At 42.3% G+C, this 24,021-nt stretch overlaps 2 protein-coding genes across 3 annotated transcripts in view; one reads left to right on the forward strand and one right to left on the reverse strand.

Annotated features, from left to right (window-relative positions):
- The window catches only part of creb5b (cAMP responsive element binding protein 5b), a 41,134-nt gene extending 28,875 nt beyond the window's left edge, over positions 1-12,259 (forward strand). Inside the window, exons 8-11 of the mRNA XM_060053440.1 lie at positions 3,085-3,405; positions 6,463-6,690; positions 6,891-6,999; positions 8,651-12,259. Of these exons, the coding sequence (XP_059909423.1) occupies positions 3,085-3,405; positions 6,463-6,690; positions 6,891-6,999; positions 8,651-8,805 (813 nt within the window). The 3' untranslated portion in view covers positions 8,806-12,259. The remainder of the gene's footprint in view (positions 1-3,084; positions 3,406-6,462; positions 6,691-6,890; positions 7,000-8,650) is intronic.
- Positions 11,712-24,021, reverse strand: cpvl (carboxypeptidase vitellogenic like). Of its 2 annotated transcripts, XM_060053599.1 has the most exons (13): positions 23,861-24,021; positions 23,577-23,758; positions 23,278-23,396; positions 20,258-20,372; positions 20,119-20,177; positions 19,885-19,964; positions 15,857-15,923; positions 15,582-15,704; positions 13,338-13,469; positions 13,149-13,247; positions 12,877-13,050; positions 12,475-12,657; positions 11,712-12,345 (listed from the first exon to the last, which is right to left on the reverse strand). In XM_060053599.1, exons 2-13 carry the CDS (start codon positions 23,755-23,757, stop codon positions 12,247-12,249), a joined length of 1,431 nt encoding a protein of 476 aa, XP_059909582.1. In that variant the 5' UTR covers position 23,758; positions 23,861-24,021; the 3' UTR covers positions 11,712-12,246. The 2 variants fall into 2 exon arrangements, with proteins under 2 accessions (XP_059909582.1, XP_059909581.1); XM_060053598.1 differs by having other exon boundaries at positions 23,577-23,965.

Here is a 24,021-nt window from a genome sequence, read left to right on the forward strand (position 1 = left end):
CTAGGCTTAAAGAAGTGTGTTTGTGTGCGCCTGTCAAACTAGGCATATGTCATCCTGAGACACACATGGACGATGTCCTTGTCGACAACGCTGACTATTCTTTATAACTCTATGCTCCCTCTTCACCTTCAACCTGGGCTCTCAGCTCACAGGGCTGGCTTTACATGTGTTGGTTGTACAGGGACAGATATGAGATAATTGGTGTAGATTTGTATGCAGTAATGTTACTTAATACCTTTCAATGCTCCCTACTGCCCATTGTATGTCTTGGTTATGAGTCAGCTGCAGGCCAGAGACAGCCTTTAACCTCCCTGGTACATCATGTATGACTGAACTTTGAGAGGGCTGTTGCTAAGACTGAATCGGCTGGGATTTGACAGCACAAGAGAAAAATGCATATTACAAATATGATTGTCTTTCAAGCTAGGGAGGTAAGGTGGAGAAATCAGCCAGAGTAAGCTAGAGACTGAAAGTATTCAACGTTAAACACACCCCGCCGATCCCTCCAAAGCCATTCCCCAAAGACTCATTCGCTACCTTTAACAGTAGACCTGCAAAGCCTGGTGGAAGACTCCAGTCAGACACACTGAGTGCACGGGCATCCATGATGACATCCAATCATTTCAGTAAGGCTGCATGAAATGATTGTAAAGAAAAAGTAGAGGTGAACATGAAAACTCACGCACATTTTAGAATTGAGTGCTACTGTGTGAGTATCTTGGTAAGATCGGTAAAAACCTAACTGTCAAAACAGGCTTTGCAAGATGGTGGTTTGAGTGAGTTGGTTTAATGCTCTCTTTGTATCATTAAAGACACATTCTAGTGTGCACTCAAAGGAATAGAGGGGCCTCAATCTGGTTCTCTTGGCGGTTACAGTACACTCTTTGTACCTTATCTCTCTTCTAGAAGGGGACTGGGAGAGAGACCCCACGAGTGAGGGAACCCCTAGACTAGAAATTGGTCATGGAGGGGCGGTGTGATCCAGACCAACTGGCTGCCGCTTCCTGTGGGAAGAGAGAGTGGAACGTTTTTAAAGATATGAGGTCCCAGACATATTCTGATAGCAGCTGACTGACAGCATCTGGCGGGGGGGGGGAATTGTACTTGTCCTTCGAATCAAGAAAATATTACTTACTTACTAGTTATTTCTATCTATGTATCGCTATCGCCAAATGACTATCGGCCTATAGATCTGCTGTGCCAGTGCATTGAGCAAGTGAAAGAATGGATGTGCCGAAATTTCCTTCAACTAAATGAGGACAAAACAGTGATAATTGTATTTGGTTCTAAAACGGAAATGCTTAAAGTAACCCAACACCTTCACTCTCTGTCCCAGAGAACCTTAATCAAAGCCAGAAATCTAGGGGTTATCATGGATTCAGATTTACATTTCGACAGTCACATCTAATCAGTTACAAAATCGGCATATTATCCCCTTAAAAATGTAGCAAGACTTAGAGGGCTCATGTCCACCGAAGACTTACAAAAACTTGTACATGCCTTTATCACTAGTAAGCTTGATTACTGTAATGGTCTCCTTACAGGTCTCCCAAAACAAACGTTGAGGAAGCTTCAGCTTGTTCAGAATGCTGCTGCTAGAGTTCTAACAAAGACCAAAAAATTTGAACATATTACACCAATTCTGAAATCGTTACATTGGCTTCCTGTAGGTCAGAGAATTGATTTTAAAATCATGTTGCTATCCTATAAATCCCTACATGGTTTAGGCCCAAAATATTTAACTGATATGCTTCCACTACATAAGCCTTCTAGACCACTAAGTTCCTCTGAGACCAATCTGTTAATTAACCCCAGAGTAAACACGAAACATGGGAAAGCAGGATTTAGTTACTATGCAACAAATAGCTGGTATAAACTCCCAGAGGATTTAAGACTTGCCCCAACTCTGAGCACCTTTAAAACAAGACTGAAGACTTTTATGTTTGCTTTAGCTTTCTGCTAAATCTTAAATACATTGTACTTTCTAAAAAGCTTTTTTAACTTTGCCTTTATTTGCTATTTTAATACTAAAATGCCTTTTTAACTTTTTATTTTACCCATTTCTTTGAATATGTTTTCTTTTACTTATCTATTATTTTATAATATGACAATGTTTATATGTGAAGCACTTTGAGTCTGCCTTGTGTATGAAAAGTACTATATAAATAAAGTTGCCTTGCCTTGCCTTATTTATCAAACCCAATTTTACAAAAGCTTATCATTTTACTAGAAGTTATCGTTAGCTAATAGTAAGTAATATCTACTTGAAATGATCTATTACTATTTCAGTAATAATTTGTCATATCTTGTACTATACATGGCAAGCCATGTAATCATTGAGTCATCTCACACTATTCCTGAAAGCTGACAGAATGCAAAAGAGCAGAGCATATGCTTTTTTTTTTAAATGTATTTTTATTTCCCCTCAAGAAATGTGGCCTCAAAACATATTTTGTTACCTGTGGATTATTATAGTTGTTATATTTGGCACAACAACAAAAAACTTATCTGTGGTCCATAACACCCTTCAGCCTGCTCCAGAGAGACAAACACACACACGCACACACACACACACACGCACGCACGCACGCACGCACGCACGCACGCACGCACGCACGCACGCACGCACGCACGCACGCACGCACGCACGCACGCACGCACGCACGCACGCACGCACGCACGCACGCACGCACGCACACACACACACACACACACACACACACACACACACACACACACACACACACACACACACACACACACACACACACTTGAAGAGAGGGATAGAGGCTATGAGGGATATGAAAAAGATGGAGGGAGAGCGAGATAGAGGGAAGGATTGTCAAACAATGAAAGGCAGTGAAGGGATTGAAGAGGATGACATTAGTGACAGAAAAAGGACAGGACATATGAATTCACAGAATTACGTTACAGTCAACACCTCTTAGCGTACTGCCACCGCTGCTAATTGGAGGGCTGATCAATGGGAGGGCTGATCAATGGGAAGGAACCTTTTCTCCTGTCCATAAAAACTGGATCTATACATAAAGATCTATATCTGACTCATGACCATTGTCTTCACAGAGGCTGAAGGCTGCACTTTCGCACCACCCGGGGGCCATCGCCAATGGCAACATGAACTCCATGGGTCACATGATGGAGATGATGTCGTCACGTCAGGAGCAAGGGGTCCACCACCCCATGCACTCGCACCCCCACCAGCACATGCAGGCGCCTCCCCATGCCTACCAACAACATGGCCACCACCACCACAGCCATGCCCACGGGCAGGGCGTACACCATCAGCCCCAGGGTCACAACCCCCATCACAGCTCCCACAACCACCAACTCCACCCCGGCCCCCCGCACCAGACCTCACCGCATGGTGCCATGCACTCCTCACAGGTAAGGCTCCTCCCCTCTTGATTGGTAGGGTCCCACCAGCGCTCACCACCATACCTCACGTCACTCACACTAGTGGGCAGGCAGGAGGCCAAAGTTTTTCATGTCAATACATTTTCTATATTTAGATTTATAGTGTATATAAACTGTTGATATAACATATGTTTATGACATTAACAAAGTCTAACAATAATATTTAAGCCTCCTTATGACTATTAAGCAGCAGTAAAGCCCTTGTTGTCTCCCTCTGTGCAGCCGACCACTTTCCTGGCGGCTGTCTGAAAGGTCAGCTCTCCCTTTCTGGTCTGTGGCCACGGGTCATAGGTAGGCTGTAAAGTCTCCAATATAAGGATTCTCCTGTGGAAAATATGTCCCCACCACACCCTGAGCCCCACACACTAGGCCCCCACTATAAGGCCGCACCAACACAGGCTCCAGACAGAGCTTTAAGGAATAGGGAAAATCAAAAGGGAAATATTTGAGAACAGTGTCAAGGTTATACGAGTTGTTGTCCTCTGCATCCTTTGAGATCCTCTATCCAACACAATGGGAGCAGGACTTGGGCATACCCCTGAGGAACAGTGGGATACTGTTACCAAAAACACAACAGCCTTATCAAAATGTGCAGGATAGAATATTCTTCAAATATATTTTTTTTGCACAGGGCTTATACAACAGTTAGCAGATTAAAGAAAATGGACAAGTCCCTCTCCCATTTGTGTTGGCATGGTTGCGGAGAGGCAGGAACATTGATACATCTAATGTGGCAAAGCCCCTCAGTAAAGAGCTATTGGAAATTAAAGAGCTATTCTGAAAGTGAAAATACTTATGCCCACTTATTTGCCTTTTAGGCAGTAGAGTAGAAAATATTGAGTCAACTCTTACTCAACGCATCATAGCATTAGCCTTTTTTTGAACATTGTTGCCTCAACATTGACAATAGGTTAAAGGACTTTATGGATCTCCTGTCAATGGACCGGGCAACATCAGTCCTCAATGAAATTGACTGCGGGGATAACCCTAACCCTAGAAACTGGGCATTTAAATTAATTTATTGAATATTATGGATCTGCGTGGAGGTCTATTATGGAGATTTGTGATTTTTTCGTTTTTTTGTTTAAGAAAATAATAATAAAAAATAATAATAATAAAAAAAAGGGAAAAAGGTATAGATAATATGTCGTGGACATTGAAAAGGACAAGAGTTTCAGATACAAGCAAACCCTTATGCCTGAAACTTGCCTGATGCCTAAGCATCAGGCATTTATACTACTCGAAGAGTAGTATAAACAAAAAAAACACTGACCACAAATTGGTTTGTGGTCAGTGTACTTGTTTAGCATTGCAGCAACACTGTCATAAAAGGCCTGCAGCTAAAGCCTCTAGCCAGTGCTTAATTTGTCAAGTGGGAGCTCCCGGAGCGCTGAGGACGAGTAGAAAAAAAGCGGCGGGGGGGGGGGGGGGGGGGGGGGGGGGGCGGGGGCTCTGGTGGGCGCTTTCGAACAACCCACACTTATTTAGTCAACATCGCAAGAAATTAGCCTACTAAAGCCTCGTGAATGGGGATGTACCCAGAAAAAATAGTAAACATATGTTAGGTTGGAGAGACACACAGCCACACGTTATAAAGTTTACCGTTGTTTACTAACAGTTGAGGAATAATGTCATGCACTCGCAGGTGCGTCATTGAGTCATTGTATTCTCAACACAACAAAATACACCAAGTCCTTGAAAATGGATCTCCGTCACATCAAAAGATGAAAACAAATAGATAGGCTACCTCATAGATTATAGTAGGCCTAGTTAGAACAACAATCTGGCATGACAACTTGGCCACGTTAACAAATAGATACATATTATTAACCAGAACAATACCAGAATACCACAAAAACCATAATAATAATAAAGTTCATTTTGGCCTTCTTGCCCCTCTTCTCCGCAGCCACTTTCGCTAACTCCTCGCAGATTTATCACACATCACTCAACCGACTCGCGTCACTCCAAGTCCAACCTCTCTTGCTGCACATCTGAACAAAACACACACATGCACACAGTATTAGCCACACACACACACACACACACACACACACACACACACACACACACACACACACACACACACACACACACACACACACACACACACACACTCCAGATCCAGCTGGCGGAGCGCACGTCAGAGCTTCCGGAGCGCGCTCCCCCTTGCTCCCCCTCAAATTAAGCACTGCCTCTAGCCCCCCAACAGATCTGAACATGGTCTTGCCAAAGTCAGGAGTTCGCACCTTTCTGGTCGTTACCCCTTGATGGGAAAATGTGATATTTTTTATGTATGCAGTAAGCTAGCGTGTTGTTGGTCCTCGCTCTGAAAGTGCCCGATAGAAAACTGTGTTTTGGCATTCAGCGTTGAACCACTTATCGTTAATGTTCTTTTTGTTCTTAGTTTGACCGTTTGATACCTTTAGGTTTGGCTTTCTACTGCCATGTTGATCCCTTCTTTGCTGCAGTGAAAGTTTTTGTCTAGGAAGTTATCTAGAAGTATTTTTTATTATTATTAACATATCAGAACACCATTTTGCTTCATGGTGTTCTGATATGTTTCGACACTGCTCTCCTTCCACCTATAGCATTTGTTTATAGTGTGTAGTTTGTTTGGTTTTAATGCCCCTTGGTTAGGTGTTGGTCTATGTAAGTTAGCTGTGATTTTGCTGTGGTCTGATAGTGGTGTTAAGGGGCTGACTGTGAAAGCTCTGAGAGACCCAGGGCTAAGGTCTGTGATAAAATAATCTACAGTACTACTGCCGAGATATGAGCTGTAGGTGTATCTTCCATATTGTATCTTCATATACGTATCTTCTCTCTCTCGCTCGCTCTCTCTCTTTCGACAAAACGAATTATGATGAATTCAAAAATACATGAACCAATTGCTTCAACATTGACAATAGGTTAAAGGACATTATGAGTCTCCTGTCAATTATAGAGGAACAGAAGGACCAGTTAATGTATACATAGTGGTTTATTAGACAGCGTGAAGGTCACCCAGGAACCTCTCTCTGTATCTAGATGTCCCCTGCCGCCCAGCAGATGCAGCCCACCCAGACCATGCAGTCCCCGGCCTCGAGCGGCGGGCGGCGCCGGCGGGTGGTGGACGAGGACCCAGATGAACGCAGGCGGAAGTTCCTGGAGCGGAACCGGGCGGCGGCCACCAGGTGCCGGCAGAAGAGGAAAGTGTGGGTGATATCGCTGGAGAAGAAGGCAGAGGAGCTGACGCAGACCAACATGCAGCTCCAGGTAAAGACACCAACATGCTCACTCTAGGATATCAACTTGAACGTGACGGCAAATACAGACACATTCTGAAAGAATAAGAATATTTCAGTTTAGCGTTTTCTTACTTAGGAAACTTAAAGGGATTTACTATGAGTCAAGTACACACAGGGCCTGTTGATCAATGCTGTGATGTCTGACCAGAGATCACCTTGCATGTGTAGAATGAAGTCACCATGCTAAAGAGTGAGGTGACACAACTCAAGCAGCTTCTCCTCACCCACAAAGACTGTCCCATCACCAGCCTGCAGAAGGACTCCCAAGGCTATCTCAGTAAGGAGCTTGCTTCTCCCTTCCTCTCCCTCTCCTTCTTCCTCTCTCTCTCACACTCAATCTCTCACTCCCTTTATCTCTCTCTCTCTTTCTTTTTATTAATCTCAATCTTGCCCCTTCATTATTCTCACACACACACACACACAAAAAACATATTATATTGGAAAAGTTTGAGTCAATTTTCTTTCTCCTAAAAAGCAGGAACATCACGTTTGCGATCACACACTCGATATCAGAGACGCGTCAAACACAATCTATAAACTGTCGCTACACACACACACACACACACACACACACACACACACACACACACACACACACACACACACACACACACACACACACACACACACACACACACACACAAACACACGCACACAAATGCACATAGGTCTACGTTGAGTTCAGAAATAATTTCTAACAATCTAGAGTTAGATTAATCTCTGCTTCCCGGGACACATCCAGGGCCTTGCACAGTGGTGTGGAGCCCCAACCCTCCCTGGAGCGTGGGTCTGTAAGAAAGATGACCATCAGGTCTTCATTGATGGTCTAGTCCAGGCCTATTCAACTAGCGGCCCGTGGGCCAAATGCGGCCCCTTTTAATTTTTTTCTGGCCCGCAAGAGGTTGCATGCAAAAAATAAATAAAATAAAGGAGAAACATAGTTCCATGCAGGTTTCTGTGTGTAGCCGGTGATACTAGCCAGTATCAGTACCCCACAATCAGGAACTGGCATCACTTATTCTGACAATGTTTGGCTCAACCGATACGTATGAGTCTAGCTTTTCTCATATGAATGCCATCAGAACAAGCGCACGTTGCTCGATGACCTATGAGAAGCTGCATGAGTGTCTCAGGATGAGCCAAACTAGGCAAACAATGCAGTGCAATCTTTCTCACTGACTCACTGGCTCAAAATGTCTCATATGTACAGTAGTTCTGTTTTGTGATGATTCAAACAACATTGTTGAATTCTAAATACGTGTCCAAAATATGTGAGAACGAAATCTTTTATAATGATACGATTAAAAGTGAAGAAGGAAGGAATGCGTCTGACAAGTTTATTCCATGTAGTAGTGCTATATATGTTAAGTTAACACTACTTTAAGTACGATTTATTTGTAGCGATTCATTGACGTAGTTTTACTCTGTGTGGCCCATGAACCCCCAGCTGTTTTCCTTTTCGGCCCACTTGTTAAGGAGGTTGAATAGCCCTAGTCTGTGTCACCTCCAATGTGTCCAGGCCGATTCAGAAATGTTTATGGAGTTGAATGAGTCACATTTCCATTTTTCTGTGCGATCCATCAAAGGTCTCTAATATAGCGCCAGCCAGAGGATTTATAGAAGAAAGTCGAGTGCGTAATTTGCACAGGGTGGTATGAATCAAACAAATGTCCTGCTATAAAGCAGTGCCATTGCCAGGCACATCATTTATGGTCTCGGATTGTTTTGATACTCATCTATTTGAAATATAATAGAATATAATGCACATGCAGGGACAATAACAACACTACACTAATCCAAGTCTCTTACTCTCACACAAGCAGTTGGGCACACACATTGCACACAGCAAAAAATGCATCTCTCGCTCGCTCTCTCTCTCTCTCTCCGCCCCCCTCCCACTCCCCTGATCTCATGGTTTATGTTCCCAGGTCCGGAGAGCAGTCCTGCCAGCAGCCCGGCCCCAGTGTGTTCCCAGCAGCAGGTCATCCAGCACAACACCATCACCACCTCAACCACGACAGTCGGGGGCAGCGGTGTACACGGAGAGGCTAACCACCGCAGAGACATTCACCCCATCCACTAGAGGCCAGGGAGACTAGCAGAAGCCTATACCCCCAACCCAGATCTGCAAGGGCCGCCTCTCAGTACAGTTGCACAGTGCCTCATCCTCCATCAGCAACACTTCCTCAAGCCTGCAAGGAACTTGTTTATACAGTAGCTATATATTTTTATAGAGCCCTCCCTATTAACAAACGTTTTAACTCCTCAATTAATCCCTTTTTATTTTCCTTTGTCTTTTCCATGTATTTGTTGTGTGTGGCCGTCCTTTTCCATATTGTATTTGTACAAGCGTAAAGGGGTTGTCCCGGTTAAAACCATGCATCATTAATGTAACCTTTGCGTGTATGTGTGTGTGTGTGTGTGTGTGTGTGTGTGTGTTGTACACATACTCTGGTACAAGCTGTGAGGTTGTAGTCATTGGACTATATGAAATCAGGGAAGTTAGCCTGGGAGAGTATTTCTCGGTCACCTGCCCCTTCCCTCTTTTTCTCACTTTTTTTGTTTTATACAACCGATGTGAACAATAAGCCAGTTACTGGGGTGGAGAGATGGGTCAGAACATGTGTGTGTGTGTGTGTGTGTGCCCTTAGAAACAGTATATAGACTGTGTATAGTATATAGCACGAGTCTCTGATAACGTGCTCAGTGTGTGATCGTACACGTGATGTTCCTGCCTTTTTAGGAGAAAGAAATTTTACTCAAACTGTTGCCATAATGTTTCTAAGACTAGTTATATATATATATATATATATATATATATATATATATATATATATATATATATCAATAATATCTATATATTTAACCCATGGTGGTGTTGAGTGTTATGGAAAACACATCATATTTTGAAAAACAGTATATGGTCACAAGAGCAGAGCAATACGTACCAGTATTGATATGTGATATCGTATGTGATGATAATGATTATGAGTGAGTGTTTGAGTGCTTATGTGTGTAGGTGTGTGCGTGCGAGTGTGTGCATGCGTGTGTGCCCCTTAAGACTAGCGTGGTCTATCCAATCAGGGCTGAGAGGACCCACAGTCAGCTAGAACATAACTTTGATACCAGTTGGAAGCTCAGGGGCTAGGACAGCCCCCCCCCCTCCTTAGGACCAAGAGAAGGTTTAATGGACAAATCCTGTTTCCCTCATTAAAGGATCACATGCATTTGCCTTCAATTGCAGATAAAAATAAAATGCATTTTAAAGTTCCAGTATGTAACATTCCCGTGTGCTTGTGCTTGTACTCTCTTGTCTACATAATAGGCTTTGGTGGGGATGGAAGACGAAATTAACAATTGTAAAGAGTGCGAGTGTGATTCGATGTGTTAGATGAGCTATGTTGTTCCTTACATAACTGCCCGTGTTTTACTGTCTTTTAAGAGGTGCACTTCCTAGCTATACTTTCCAAAATGTCACAAGTTGCCTAAAATCTTTTTTAGAAATGATTTGTTTGCTTGCTAAAGGCAAGAAAAAATATTTTTTTCCTTTAAGATTACCTCACTTATGTCTCAAATTTCTAATTCATTTGATATTTATTTTCACAATGTCTTGTGATCAACAATGTTTAGCAAATGTTGACCTTGTCAGGGAAGTTCACTGCATTTGAATTAAAGTTAGGAAAGAAAAGTAGACACCCATTTCACATTGAATTCTTTCTTTATATAGTCCTCCCATCTCATCATGTTGGTTATAGTAGTGTAGTTCTAATATCCCCTTGCCTTTGGGCCATGAGATGGCGAACCAGCCTGCCGGCCAGCAGGAGCTTAAGGGTGCAGAAATGCTCTTGCTGATTTCACCGAGATCAGAGAGCTGTCTATGCATTTTGTCTTCTGCCAAGCCAGAGGTTAGAATAGCCATACGGTCTGAGTAGTTTGCATGTGATCTCCTCCCCCCATCCCCAGCCAGGATTTCACACACCCATGACATGTGTGTGGCATGGACGATACATATAAGGATGTCAAGTAGAGGCAGCGTTATTACCTAATTCGGAGCCTTTCACTTCAGAGTTAGATCAGCCTGCCCTTCAACTTTGAACTCAGCATCCATCAGTCAAGACGGGCCAGCCGCGCGCCTGATACCCCCCCCCCCCCCCATCTCTGTCGTCCAGTATAAAGGAAAGCTTTTATGCGAACTGGACTGTAGTAAAGAATGTATATTAACCGGTGAACTCAATTATATTCTCTTTAAAATGTAACATAGCTTTTTTGTAGCAATCTTATTATGCACTAAAAAAAAAGCTTGCCTTATCTTGAGTTTAACTTAGATCCTTACAGCATTCCAAACTAACCTCTTGCATTGGAAATTGTGGCAATGAACTCTGAGATGCCTAAAAACTGGAATCATAGGAAGACCATTTTGAGATTCAGACTAATCGTTTTTGATGTAGTTGCATCGATGGCTTTCGACCAAGGTTTGTGTGTAAATGATGAAAGGGAGATATGGGGAGACGAAGAGTTAAGTATGAAGAGTGTAAGCGTGAATGTTATTACATATGTCATGCAAGAACAATTCATACAGTGTCATATAAATGTATAATTTTTTAAATCTAAACCCTATACATATTGTATAGAATGTGATTCATTTATTTTATCTTGTACATGTAAGGTAACCTTTCTTTTTTACGAAAATTGAGAAAATGCGTGCTACGTGTTTTGTAAATAATGTTTGCATAGCACTTGTTATCTACGTTGAGAAGTTCATTTCAGCGCCTAAATATATTGTGTGATGAATTTATAAATCCTTTCTTGCCTATATAACTTTGTACAGTACATTTCCTCTTGTTTTTTTTAACTGTACAGATGCTATGCGTCTAAGTAGCTACATTATGATATGGAAATAAAGCACTTGTTCTGGAACAGACATCTCCTTCAATAGAAGAGGATGGCAGGGCAAACCACACCTTTTCTTTTCAATAGAGCAACTACATGTGTGTTATACAGTTTAAAAAGCACAGTTTTTGCTCCAGGTTACATGGATGTTTTTGCCAAAATGTACAAACAATTACCAGCGTTATTCAATTTACAGAATCAATTCAACCTGCAATATGCCACCATTTTTGTTTATGTAGTCATAATTTTTGTTTAACATAAAATACATGCAATTTTAATGTAGAGTATAAATCCCTTACACCCAAAACAATAGACCCAGGGGAGAGTCATTGTCTAAATGCACTGTGCAAACTAGGATTCCCAGGTCAGATAGTCCTGGTCTAAATGCACTTATGAAACAAAGAAAATTGCTGACCTAGAATCCAGAAATGTACAAACTGAAGAACATTAATTATCAGTGCATCATTGTGGAGCAATTATATTCTTAATAAATGGGAAATGTTCCACCTTTTAGAATAAGCGTTTTAAAAAATAATGTGCCTGCACAGCCTTGCAAAAATAAGATCAATCAACATGTAAATTAACTGTCCGTAGTCGGGCTGCACGGAGTGGAGGCCTTTCAGCATCGACAGCCTCAGTGCCAACCATTGGTGGACAAAAACCTGTCAATCATATCAAAGGATCTTTCTGGTTGGTCATAAGGCAGAATGTGTCCTCCCCCACGAATGATCACCTGCGTGGCAAAATAAGCAACGTTTTTTAATTGGCAGATTCAGAAATGTAACTAGCACAAATAACCACCAAAATAATTAAAACTATAATTCTAGTCCCATGAGTTCTAATCACGGCCTCTTATGCTCACCTGGTAAAACTCCCCCACTTGTCTCACATAGCCGGCTACCTCCCGGTCCCCAGGCTGGAGCCTCCAGTGGAACCGAGGGGCCGTCCTGTACTCTGCGGCCCCCGCCCAGTTGACCGTCGGCAGAAAGCGTTGAGTCAGCGGGGCGGCGACTATCACATCCAGCTGACCGTTGTACATCAACACCTGGTAGGAAAACAGTTTGGAATGGAGGTCAAATACAGCAGTGGTCTCAACGAAATTAATAAGAAAAGTAATCTGTCCATCTGTATTCTCATTTAAATCGTATGTGGCGATCCCTTGACCCACTTGGTCACTGACGAGAACCAACTCCCGACCTACAGTTTGAAAACATTCTGTTCTTAATGACTCCCTAATGGGTGAATAATGAACAGGAGCCCCAACCCTGTAGTTGTCCATCAGCTCTCCCAGCCAGGGTTTGATGCTCTTCATGACGTCTTGCAGCAGGTGCTTCTCCACCTCAGAGCCATCATGGAAGCTCAGGTTCCCTACGTGGATGGAGAGCCGAACCTTTGGCAGCGTAACAAACTGGGAGAAGTATTCCTGGTCCTCGGGCTCCTGCAGCAGCGACACAATCATCAGAGAGGAGACACTTATTAAGAGTGCTGACCCCATGAAAATAAGAAGAACATAGATTGGCTTTGGAACACCTGTACCTGACACAACATGTAGTTGAAGTAGTTTGTACAGCCAGTTACATTCTGGAAATAGGAGGGGTAGGGCTCCAGGTCACCATTCAGCAAGCTGTCAAACACCTAATGTGGTCATAGAAATAATTTTGGATCAACAAAATGACATTTTTGACTACGAAAAATGAACCAATGATCACAGACACAAGGTACTACCTTGAAGGCCTCCAGCCACTTCTGCTGCTGGATGAGCTGAGTGCCTCTGGAGGTCTGCTCCTCCACGTACTGCTTCTGGAGCTCATCCACCAGCCCTGTCTGGTAGAGGAACTCTGCATAGCCACCCAACATCTGGGAGGACACATAAAGAGAGAGAGACTGTCAAGAGAGGAGCAAAGCCCAATCCATCTAAGAAACATATTTATTGAGTTATTTATAAAATACGCAATCATACTCGTACACAGTGTTGTGCCTGAACGCGTTCATTGAACGATAGTTCATGAACTCGTTCATATTTTGGGCGAACATGAACTGAACGTACTGTATTACTGCCTGATGAACGGAACTCGTTCATTCTGGTGTCTGTGAACGGCAAGCTCACTCGGTTAACTTCCTCAATAGGGGGATTATTTGTCAATCAACACGGCGGATGCGCACGCAGAATGATCGGCAAAAGAAAATTTGTTTGACCGGTTGCCATGGTTATCTCCCTGTAGCTTATGGTTACATTAAACTGTAATCAGACAAAGCAATTATATGCTATAGACCCTAGAGTATCTGTGGTATAAAGGCTGGGACGAATTTCAATTATAAATATGCACACTTTGTTGAAAGTATAGACTGTCGTGATTCCCATTGAAACGAATGGCGCGTGATTATTCTTCAAAACGAGAGCTTGTAAATTGTGAAAATGAATTAAACTGTAATCAGACAAAGCGGTTATATGCTATAGACCCTAGAGTATCTGTGGTATAAAGGCTGGGACGAATTTCAAATTATAAATATGTACACTTTGTTGAAAGTATAGACAGTCACGATTCCCATTGAAACGAATGGCGCAGTGATTATTCTTCAAAACAAGAGCTTGTAAATTGTGAAAAATGAATTAAATTGTAATCAGACGAAGCGGTTATATGCTATAGACCCTAGAGCAGGGCTATTCAACCTCCTTAACAAGTGGGCCGAAAAGGAAAACCACTGGGGTTCATGGGCCACACAGAGTAAAACTACTTGAATGAATCGCTGCAAATCAATCGTACTTAAAGTAGTGTTAACTTTATATATATATAGTACTACTACATGGAATAAACTTGTCAGATGCATTCCTTCCTTTTAATCGTATCATTATAGAAGATTTTGTTCTCACATATTTTGGACACGTATTTAGAATTCAACAATGTTGTTTGAATCATCACAAAACAGAACTACTGTACATATGAGACATTTTGAGCCAGTGAGTCAGTAAGAAAGGTTGCACTGCCTTGTTTGCCTAGTTTGGCTCATCCTGAGGTTCTTATGCAGCTTCTCAAAGGTCATGGAGCAACGTGCCCTTGTTCTGATGGCATTCATATGAGAAAAGCTAGACTCACATGTATCGGTTGAGCCAAACATTGTCAGAACAAGTGATGCCAGTTCCTGATTGTGGGGTACTGATACTGGCTAGTATCACCGGCTATACACAGAAACCTGATTTGCATGCAACTATGTTTCTCCTTTATTAAATTTATTTTTTGCATGCAACCTCTTGCGGGCCAGAAAAAAATTAAGAGGGGCCGCATTTGGCCCACGGGCCGCTAGTTGAATAGTCCCGAGTATCTGTGGTATAAATGCTGGGACGAATTTCGAATTATAAATATGTTCAATCCATAACGTTAGCTCTCTGGCTCGATTAGCGGACTAGAATACCTCCTTGAATCATTGCTTGTTGGCCGGAAACGGAAAGGGGGGCTGTTTACGTTTGGTTGTAGTCACTTTGCTTGGTTCTCCATCCCAACAGTAGGGCTAGAATCGAGCGAAAATAATGCAACCAAACGTGAACATCCCCCTCTTCCGTTTCCGGCCAACGAGCATGAGTCTTCCAACAGAAATCAATGGGATTTACAAAATGCGCTAAATTTGCAATAAAACACGATATAAACTGTATTTCGCTACGATACTTGATTCAACCACTCTATTTCATCCTAGACAAACCAGAAAGGGGGCTCAATGTTCAAAATACCGGATATAAAATAATAGCTCACAGGAATATATTGAAAAAAAGAACTATGAACTAGTTAATTTTTGGAACTGTGAACTTAGTTCAGAATTATGAATTATGAACGTTGAACTGAAGTAGTTCATTTAAAAATGTGTGAACTGAACTTTGAACTAGTTCACGTTCTACGTGAACTTTCCCAACACTGCTCGTACAACATGTGGCTGAGCTTTTCTAAATATGGTGAATGATAAGTATGATCAGCGTACCAGCTCCGGATCACAGAGGCCGTCCCCGATGGCCATGCCCTTGAGGTTAATCTTAACCTTGGCAATGGGGTTGTGTTTATGGATGTAGTAACTAATGGCTGGAACATACTTCCCGGCATAAGACTGAGAGGGAAAAGACATTAAGATGGGTTAAAGCACAAGGGTTTGTTCAGTCTAAACACTGTTTGATTACCGTAGTTGATTATCAAATGTGGATTGATGTTTTGTTCTTGTTAATCTCTGATATTATTATTGGCTTAATATTTTAATCTTACCTCTCCAGTAGCATAGAAGTCATTAGCCTGGTACTCGGGAAAGAGCTGAAAGAATTGAGTCAACGCACTGGACCGAAGAACAGAACAGAATCAACGGTTAGCCGTCCAAACATTGGGAACTAGTTAGTGCTAGTGTTACCCATCCAAACATAGGAACTAGTTAGTGCTACCCGTCCAATCACAAGAAATAGTTAGTGCTAGTGTTACCTGTCCAAAAAGAAGAACTAGCCAGTGTTACCCGTCCAAACACATTAACTAGTTAGTGCTAATGTTACCTGTCCAAACTTAAGAAATAGTTTGTGTTATTGTTATCTTAGCCTGGAGAACATCCTGATTGTGTGACCTTCTTTTTTGATACACAGATCAGTCCTGGCCTCTAGCCGCCTCGACAGACAAACTACTTCAGCCAATCAGAGCCCAAACCCTTGGCTGTGCAAACTGTTGTTGTTTAATAGTTAGCTTATTTATATACTTACTGTACTTTTGGCTGTGTTGACACTCCTAATGTCACTATTACCGCTCACGGCTTAGATTTGACCTCTTCAATGACGACGTATAGTCCCTCATTGGCCCCCATTACATCATTAACTATGACGTAGACCCTCATTGGCTCCCATTACATCATTAACTACGACCTAGTCCCTCATTGGCTCCCATTACATCATTAACTACGACGTAGACCCTCATTGGCACCCATTACATCGTTAGCTACAACAGTCCCTCATTGGCTCCCAGTACATCATTAACTACGACAGTCCTTCATGTGCTCCCATTACCATCGGGACTTCAGCAAATCAATTTGGGCAGCTAGAGGGCCAGACTGAACCGTGAGACAAAACAGAATGTGAGGTCACATGATCAGAATGTTCTCCAGGCTAGTGATACCTGTCCAATCATATTAAAGAGATAGCGGGTAGTGTCACCTGTCCACACATTTTAAAGAGATAGCGCTAGTGTTACCTGTCCACACATAAAGAGATAGCGCTAGTGTTACCTGTCCACACATAAAGAGATAGCACTAGTGTTACCTGTCCACACATAAAGAGATAGCGCTAGTGTTACCTGTCCACACATAAAGAGATAGCGCTAGTGTCACCTGTCCACACATTTTAAAGAGATAGCGCTAGTGTTACCTGTCCACACATATTAAAGAGATAGCGCTAGTGTTACCTGTCCACACATAAAGAGATAGCGCTAGTGTTACCTGTCCACACATAAAGAGATAGCGCTAGTGTTACCTGTCCACACATAAAGAGATAGCGCTAGTGTCACCTGTCCACACATTTTAAAGAGATAGCGCTAGTGTTACCTGTCCACACATAAAGAGATAGCGCTAGTGTAACCTGTCCACACATATTAAAGAGATAGCGCTAGTGTTACCTGTCCACACATATTAAAGAGATAGCGCTAGTGTAACCTGTCCACACATATTAAAGAGATAGCACTAGTGTTACCTGTCCACACATAAAGAGATAGCGCTAGTGTCACCTGTCCACACATTTTAAAGAGATAGCGCTAGTGTTACCTGTCCACACATATTAAAGAGATAGCGCTAGTGTTACCTGTCCACACATAAAGAGATAGCGCTAGTGTTACCTGTCCACACATAAAGAGATAGCGCTAGTGTCACCTGTCCACACATTTTAAAGAGATAGCGCTAGTGTTACCTGTCCACACATAAAGAGATAGCGCTAGTGTAACCTGTCCACACATATTAAAGAGATAGCGCTAGTGTTACCTGTCCACACATATTAAAGAGATAGCGCTAGTGTAACCTGTCCACACATATTAAAGAGATAGCACTAGTGTTACCTGTCCACACATAAAGAGATAGCGCTAGTGTCACCTGTCCACACATTTTAAAGAGATAGCGCTAGTGTTACCTGTCCACACATATTAAAGAGATAGCGCTAGTGTTACCTGTCCACACATAAAGAGATAGCGCTAGTGTTACCTGTCCACACATAAAGAGATAGCGCTAGTGTCACCTGTCCACACATTTTAAAGAGATAGCGCTAGTGTTACCTGTCCACACATAAAGAGATAGCGCTAGTGTAACCTGTCCACACATATTAAAGAGATAGCGCTAGTGTTACCTGTCCACACATATTAAAGAGATAGCGCTAGTGTAACCTGTCCACACATTTTAAAGAGATAGCACTAGTGTTACCTGTCAAATCATATTAAAGGGGAACTATGCAACCTTGGCCTCTTCTTCGCTGTTTTCTTGGTTTGCACTCGCATTGAGCTCCCCCTACAGCTTCGGAGGAGATATTTTACAACACTCGTCGTAACAACTTGTTAACAACCCTTCCCAATCCACTTGTAAGCTAGCCCTGTGCATTTGTTTTCAAAGAAGCAGGCGAATGCGTGGAGCCATGTCCGAGGTATATGTTCATAAAGAGAGAAAATAGACAGGGTTATACATTTTGAAAGGGTGTATGTGTTACAATAAACCCATCCTTTTTTATAGTTGACGGGGAGATATTATATCCTAGATTAGATAGTTTTATCTTTGGTTGTTGAACAGAAAGATCAGTGTAAGAGTGTTGCCCAACATAATACATAACGATAGCATGAACAATTTGCGCAGCAATCGTATATTTATGCATCTGCTCAAGTATGTCACTTGTGTACGGAATTACAGGGAAATGGATTCAGAGCTCGAGACGGTATAATGTCGCTGGTCCCCGTAGGAGAGTTGTCATAGGCAGATGCCTATGACAAATATTTCAATTTATTTAAATAACAGATGTTTGCACCACCTTTCTTTCATTTGTTAAATAATACACATTTTGGTTAGAAAAATATTTACTATTACTATTAGGGCATTTAGCAGACGCTTTTATCCAAAGCGACTTACATTGGTTAATACACACATTGACACACCAACAGCAGAGTCAACCATGCAAGGCGACAGCCAGCTCGTCAGGAGCAGTTAGGGTTAAGTGTCTTGCTCAGGGACACATCAACACTCGATCGAACTAGCAACCATTCAGTTACAAGACAACTGCTCTACCCAGGGCCGTTGCACCAAATCCTGGGCCCTGTATACAAGAGGTACTGATGCCCCCCCCCCGGTTTTCCCCCTACCAGCCCCCAGCGCTGAATTGTTGACGGGGGGGGGGTAGCAAAGTGACAAGTGACAGTTCTCCATGGTTTGTTTTTTGCCTTACAGGTATTGTGTAACATCTTCTTGAGGGTTCTCTGGATTTCCTTGTGACACTTGTACCCTTGTACTTACAATTTCAACAGCAACACGGCCATGGCAAGTCGGCATCCGATTTGCAGTCCTCTCTTTCTTTCAGTTCACGCTATTCCTGAGAAGCTCGCCCAACGTTTAATCGTGTCTGGCCTCTCTGTCGGTCAGTCTCCCTTTTCTCTTCTTCTGTTTCTCCGACATTGGGTTTCTCTCTCTCTTTTTAGTCGGCTGATCCATGATGAATGTAACAATCCCTTCGCTTCTTGTGTTTATATCGAGCCGGTTCCGTGTTTGTGGGTCTGTAGTGCCGTAAAGCAATTCGGTGCTTCGCGAGACCCGAGAATCCCGCGAGAGTGGGTGGCGGGTCGCCGGCAAAAACTTGAGCTAGGGGGAGTCGAAACAGCGACCAATCTACCCATAAAGTGTTATAGAACCATCACAATGACTCTTAACCTGATATATTAAGGTAAATTAATCCAAAAAAGTTGCATAGCTCCCCTTTAAAGAGATATCGCTAGTGTGACCTTTCCAAACATACGTTGGAAGTGCGAATGTTACCTGTCCAAACAGAGTTGGTGCTAGTGTTACGGGTTGGCTTAGCTCAGGAGTCAGAGCAGTTCTCTTGAAACCGAAAGGTTGCTAGTTCGATCCCCAGCTCCTCCTAGCTGAGTGTTGATCCCTGAGCAAGACACACACAAGGCACTCCTGACGAGCTGGCTGCCGTCTTGCATGGTTGACTCAACCCTCGGTGTGCAATGTGTGTATTAACCAATGTAAGTCGCTTTGGATAAAAGCGTCTGCTAAATGCCCTAATTGTAATTGTTACCTGTACAGATCTCTGCCAACATCATCTTGGTTCTGAGCAAACCCTTTGTCGTCATCAGTGAAACTGAACCCTGTTCCAACCTGATCCAAAAGCAATTCATTATCAATAACCTCATATTGTATACCAAAAGAGAAGGTTGAATACATACCATAAAAAATAGTAAATAAAACGCTATGCATGGAAAAGACCTACTTGATAAAAGGCTTCTATAAAGCCATTAGAAGCCACACTTACTGGATTATCAATGTAAACAACAGAGTATCTGGAGGTCCATGGATAATCACGGAAACTCGCTGAGAACAAAGAATAGATTACACTTCTGGAACAGGAAACAATTCATGAAGTGTGAACAGTAACTAAACCCTATCCTTACCAGTCATATTCTTGTTCACTAGGTAGGGTCCATGTTCTACGAAGAGCCCAAACATGGAGGTGCCGCCTGGGCCGCCCTGCAGCCACAGCAGCACAGGGGCCGTCTCGGGCCGCTCCTAGGGTACAGATCAGAATTAGGATCCATCACCACCTGGTGGTCACTCTGTATTGTGGGAAAGCCCAATGAACCAAAAGACATTTCAACATTGAACTCTATAAACAACAGAGGAGGGGCCTCTTGAGACCATCCAGATACTCTCGCTCTCGTTTTACAATGAATATCAATCTCCACAGGAAACCAGAATTTGAACTTGTGAAATCGGGATGGTCTCACAAGGCCAACAAAGCACGGGCACAATAGCCAATAAAGGAACATTTGGAAAGTGCATTCTTTATCTTCAATTTCACAAAAGATTGAATCCATCAAAAAACGAAAAAATGAATATTATCCTACAACAAGAATTATCAAATTACAAATAAATAAATTAGGATAGACGAATTAATGAAGCCTATATGAAGGCTTACACTTTTTTAAAGTGACACTCAAGAAAGTGAGTTTGGGATAAAATTGTCAAGCCATCTGCAAAGAAAGCACAGCAATACACCTGACGGTCACATTTACAAATGTGTTGACCAATTACAATAGTTAATGAAACTAAACATACTACTAATCACTCATGAAGAAATGGTACATTTAAAAGAATAAATATCAATGATCTTGAAGTCCGCCAAATTCATCCTTGATAAAGCAATGCTCATAACATACAATCTATAGTGACTGAGTGATGAAAGAAGAAAACAGTTACTATTCATAGTAGATGTTTTCTTACTAACTTTAACCATACATAGCAACAAACATCACTTTAACATCACAGGATGAAAAATACAGCATATGCCATTAATCAATGTGTGGAAGGGTAAGCCCAACATGTGACCCAACACTCCCTACCGAATTAAAACAGTAAGGTGGATTGCATTATTGGGTGTCAAGCAGCGATGCTGCGAGACAACCTATTGTTTTCGTACGTTTTCTTCTTATTATTATGCTGCCATGGGAGTCTATGGCAGCCCATAGAACACCTTAGTCAAAAGTTGTGAAATTTGGCACACTGATTCAGGACAGTTATATGATTAACAAATGTACCCCTCCATTAACAAATTTGGGGTCGCTAGCTCATGAGCTCTAGCACCACCAACAGGTCAAAGTTGGACATGCATTCATGTTTATAACTTTTGACCCATTCATCCAATAACCACAAACAAGGTATCATTTTTCTAATTCAAAACCGTTTGGCCGTGACAGCCAATCAAACTTGACGGCGAAGTAAGCCGGTTCTCAGCAACTCTTTAAAGGGACACTATGTAATATTTTAAGTCATTTATTACCTCAAATCAACGTATTCATTCATAAATAAGCCCTCATTGGTGTAAAATTATCTCTGCCAAAAATCTCACTTATCCTCCTGAGCGAAGAATAATTAATATGTAGTTACATAGGACGGGTAAGCTTCATGGACGCTTCCATGTTCTTCCGGTCTATGAACTGCCGAGAGGGACAAAAAGCACTACGTGGTACATGAAATGCAAATGCATTTTCACTCTGAGCCAGCGTGAATGATGACTGAAATAATTCACTATCTTGCTCGAGGAATAATTACTCATACATCATTAGCTTACACTAATGATTCAATGCAGTTTGAAATTTGTTTGAAATAACGAACCTCATCATCACTTGAATGACTCGATGAGGTAGTATTGGATGTCATGACACAGCTTCTTGGCACATACTGCCCACCGTAGTTTTTGAACAAGCGAGCACTATTAGTTTGAATGCAATATACAATTGTACCACTAGATGGGAGTAATTTTTACACAGTGTCCCTTTAACATATCATAGCCAAACTGGCTACATAGACTCAAGACATCATTCTGGGGACACCCAAACAATTTGACGACCTTTGACCTCAGGGAGACGTCAAACAACGATGACTTTATTTGCCATTCCGCCTACTTACAATATAAACTGCAATTCTTACTGGATTAGATGCTTCATGAACTACCTCAAGAACGGATGCTTGTTAACATTGTGTCTGTTAGGGATATTGCTCCTAATACCCCTATGTATTCGTGTCATTTGTTCTGTCAGGCAGACGATAATGCGCCCTAACCACTAGGTAGAGTCATTTTTCCATTTTGTAAACATAGGCTGCGTTTCCATCTAAAAGGTGATGCGAATCTTTAGGAAGTTCGCAAAAAAGTAATTCGAATTAGGTGCGTTTCCATCAAGTGGTTGGAGCGGAATAGGGTGATGACGTTACACGTTGATGTCGGCAGGGTTGCTATGGCCGGTCGTTATGCGGAAATCGGAAAGACTGTCAGTCCTGTGTGTTCAAAGTTCGCTACGTCACAGCTGATTCGCAAAATGTGTTTCCATCTCCCATTTTGCGAATTTACTGTTTCGCATTTCTCAAAAACCACCTCAAGCGAGCGGATAAACTTTTTTGCGAATTAGAGGATTTTGATGCGAATTTTGGTGATTCCATCAACGTTTACTGATTCGATACTTCAAAGTTCGCATTAAATTAGGGGGATGGAAACGCACCTATTGACGCGTACTCGAATAATGCTCTAGTCTAGTTCATTCCACCAGCTGTCGTTGTTACCGATAACCGAGAGGGTCGTCATGTAGCCACCTAGCCTAGCCGATTACGTCTGACAGCAGAATTGGTTTATAGAGTCCTGCTTGACACCCACATTGCTGCTCGCAGCTATATTTATTGCATTGTTATTCTTTACCAGCAGGTTTTTGAAGAAATGTGCACGATCCATGCATTCCCTTATCTCAGCTCGCATATTAATTAGATTTTCAAATTACAATTGTTTAAATTCAGCGAAAGGCCTTTTCTGTTTTTGTTCAACATTTGATTTTAGACAAAGTTTGCATTCACCCTCACTTTTTAGCGAGAGAACTATATGAGCCATTACACAGTATACTTGGAGCTTATGATATGTTCAATGAACCTTGGCAGGGAAGAACCAGAAGTAGAGATTGCTGTTGTACTTCTTGTTGACAGTGAGGTACCCAGCATAACTCTTCACGTTGGCACCGGGTAAGGGTCCTACCAGACTCAGTTTCCTGGCTGGAGAAATTAAAGATCAGCTGATGCACATTCAAACATACTAGTGGCTTGCATTTCACAATGGCTGACTTAAACTTTCGGGGCGATGTCTACTTCACAGAAGAGACGCGATCACTTTGCATGGTTATTTTTTTACTTTTACATCGCCTTCACTTGACTGTCAATGTGTAAATGACGTACCTTCATCGATAGCACCCTTTTCCAAATAAGGGGTGAGAAACAGAGGTTCACCAGGGTCTGCTCCTTCATGGCTCTTGCTGACACGGAGGTTTTTTCGGCAGAAGAAGCCGGAGCAGCCCCGAGAATGACATGACTTCAGGACGGCCCACAGCAAAAGAACAACGAGCGTTTCTCTAAGCATTCTGCCAAAAAAAAAAGGGTTCTGGATATCGAATACAACGACTTTAATACATGGAACAATGTAAAAGCTACATTTGATTAAAAAACACTTGGACCAAACGCACTCTTCATGCAGCAGTCGTGAGGCTGATTGTATCGAATACAATTAAAGCTCTTCTTCCCTTCACATTAATGTGCGGGACACTTTGTGTTCTGTCGCAACTGTGGATCCAGTCACATGACCAGGAGTGTGGTTTCAGTCACATGACCAGGACTGTGGCTTTAG

This window comes from Gadus macrocephalus, chromosome 6 (assembly GCF_031168955.1).
Source record: "Gadus macrocephalus chromosome 6, ASM3116895v1".
NCBI lineage: Eukaryota > Metazoa > Chordata > Actinopteri > Gadiformes > Gadidae > Gadus > Gadus macrocephalus.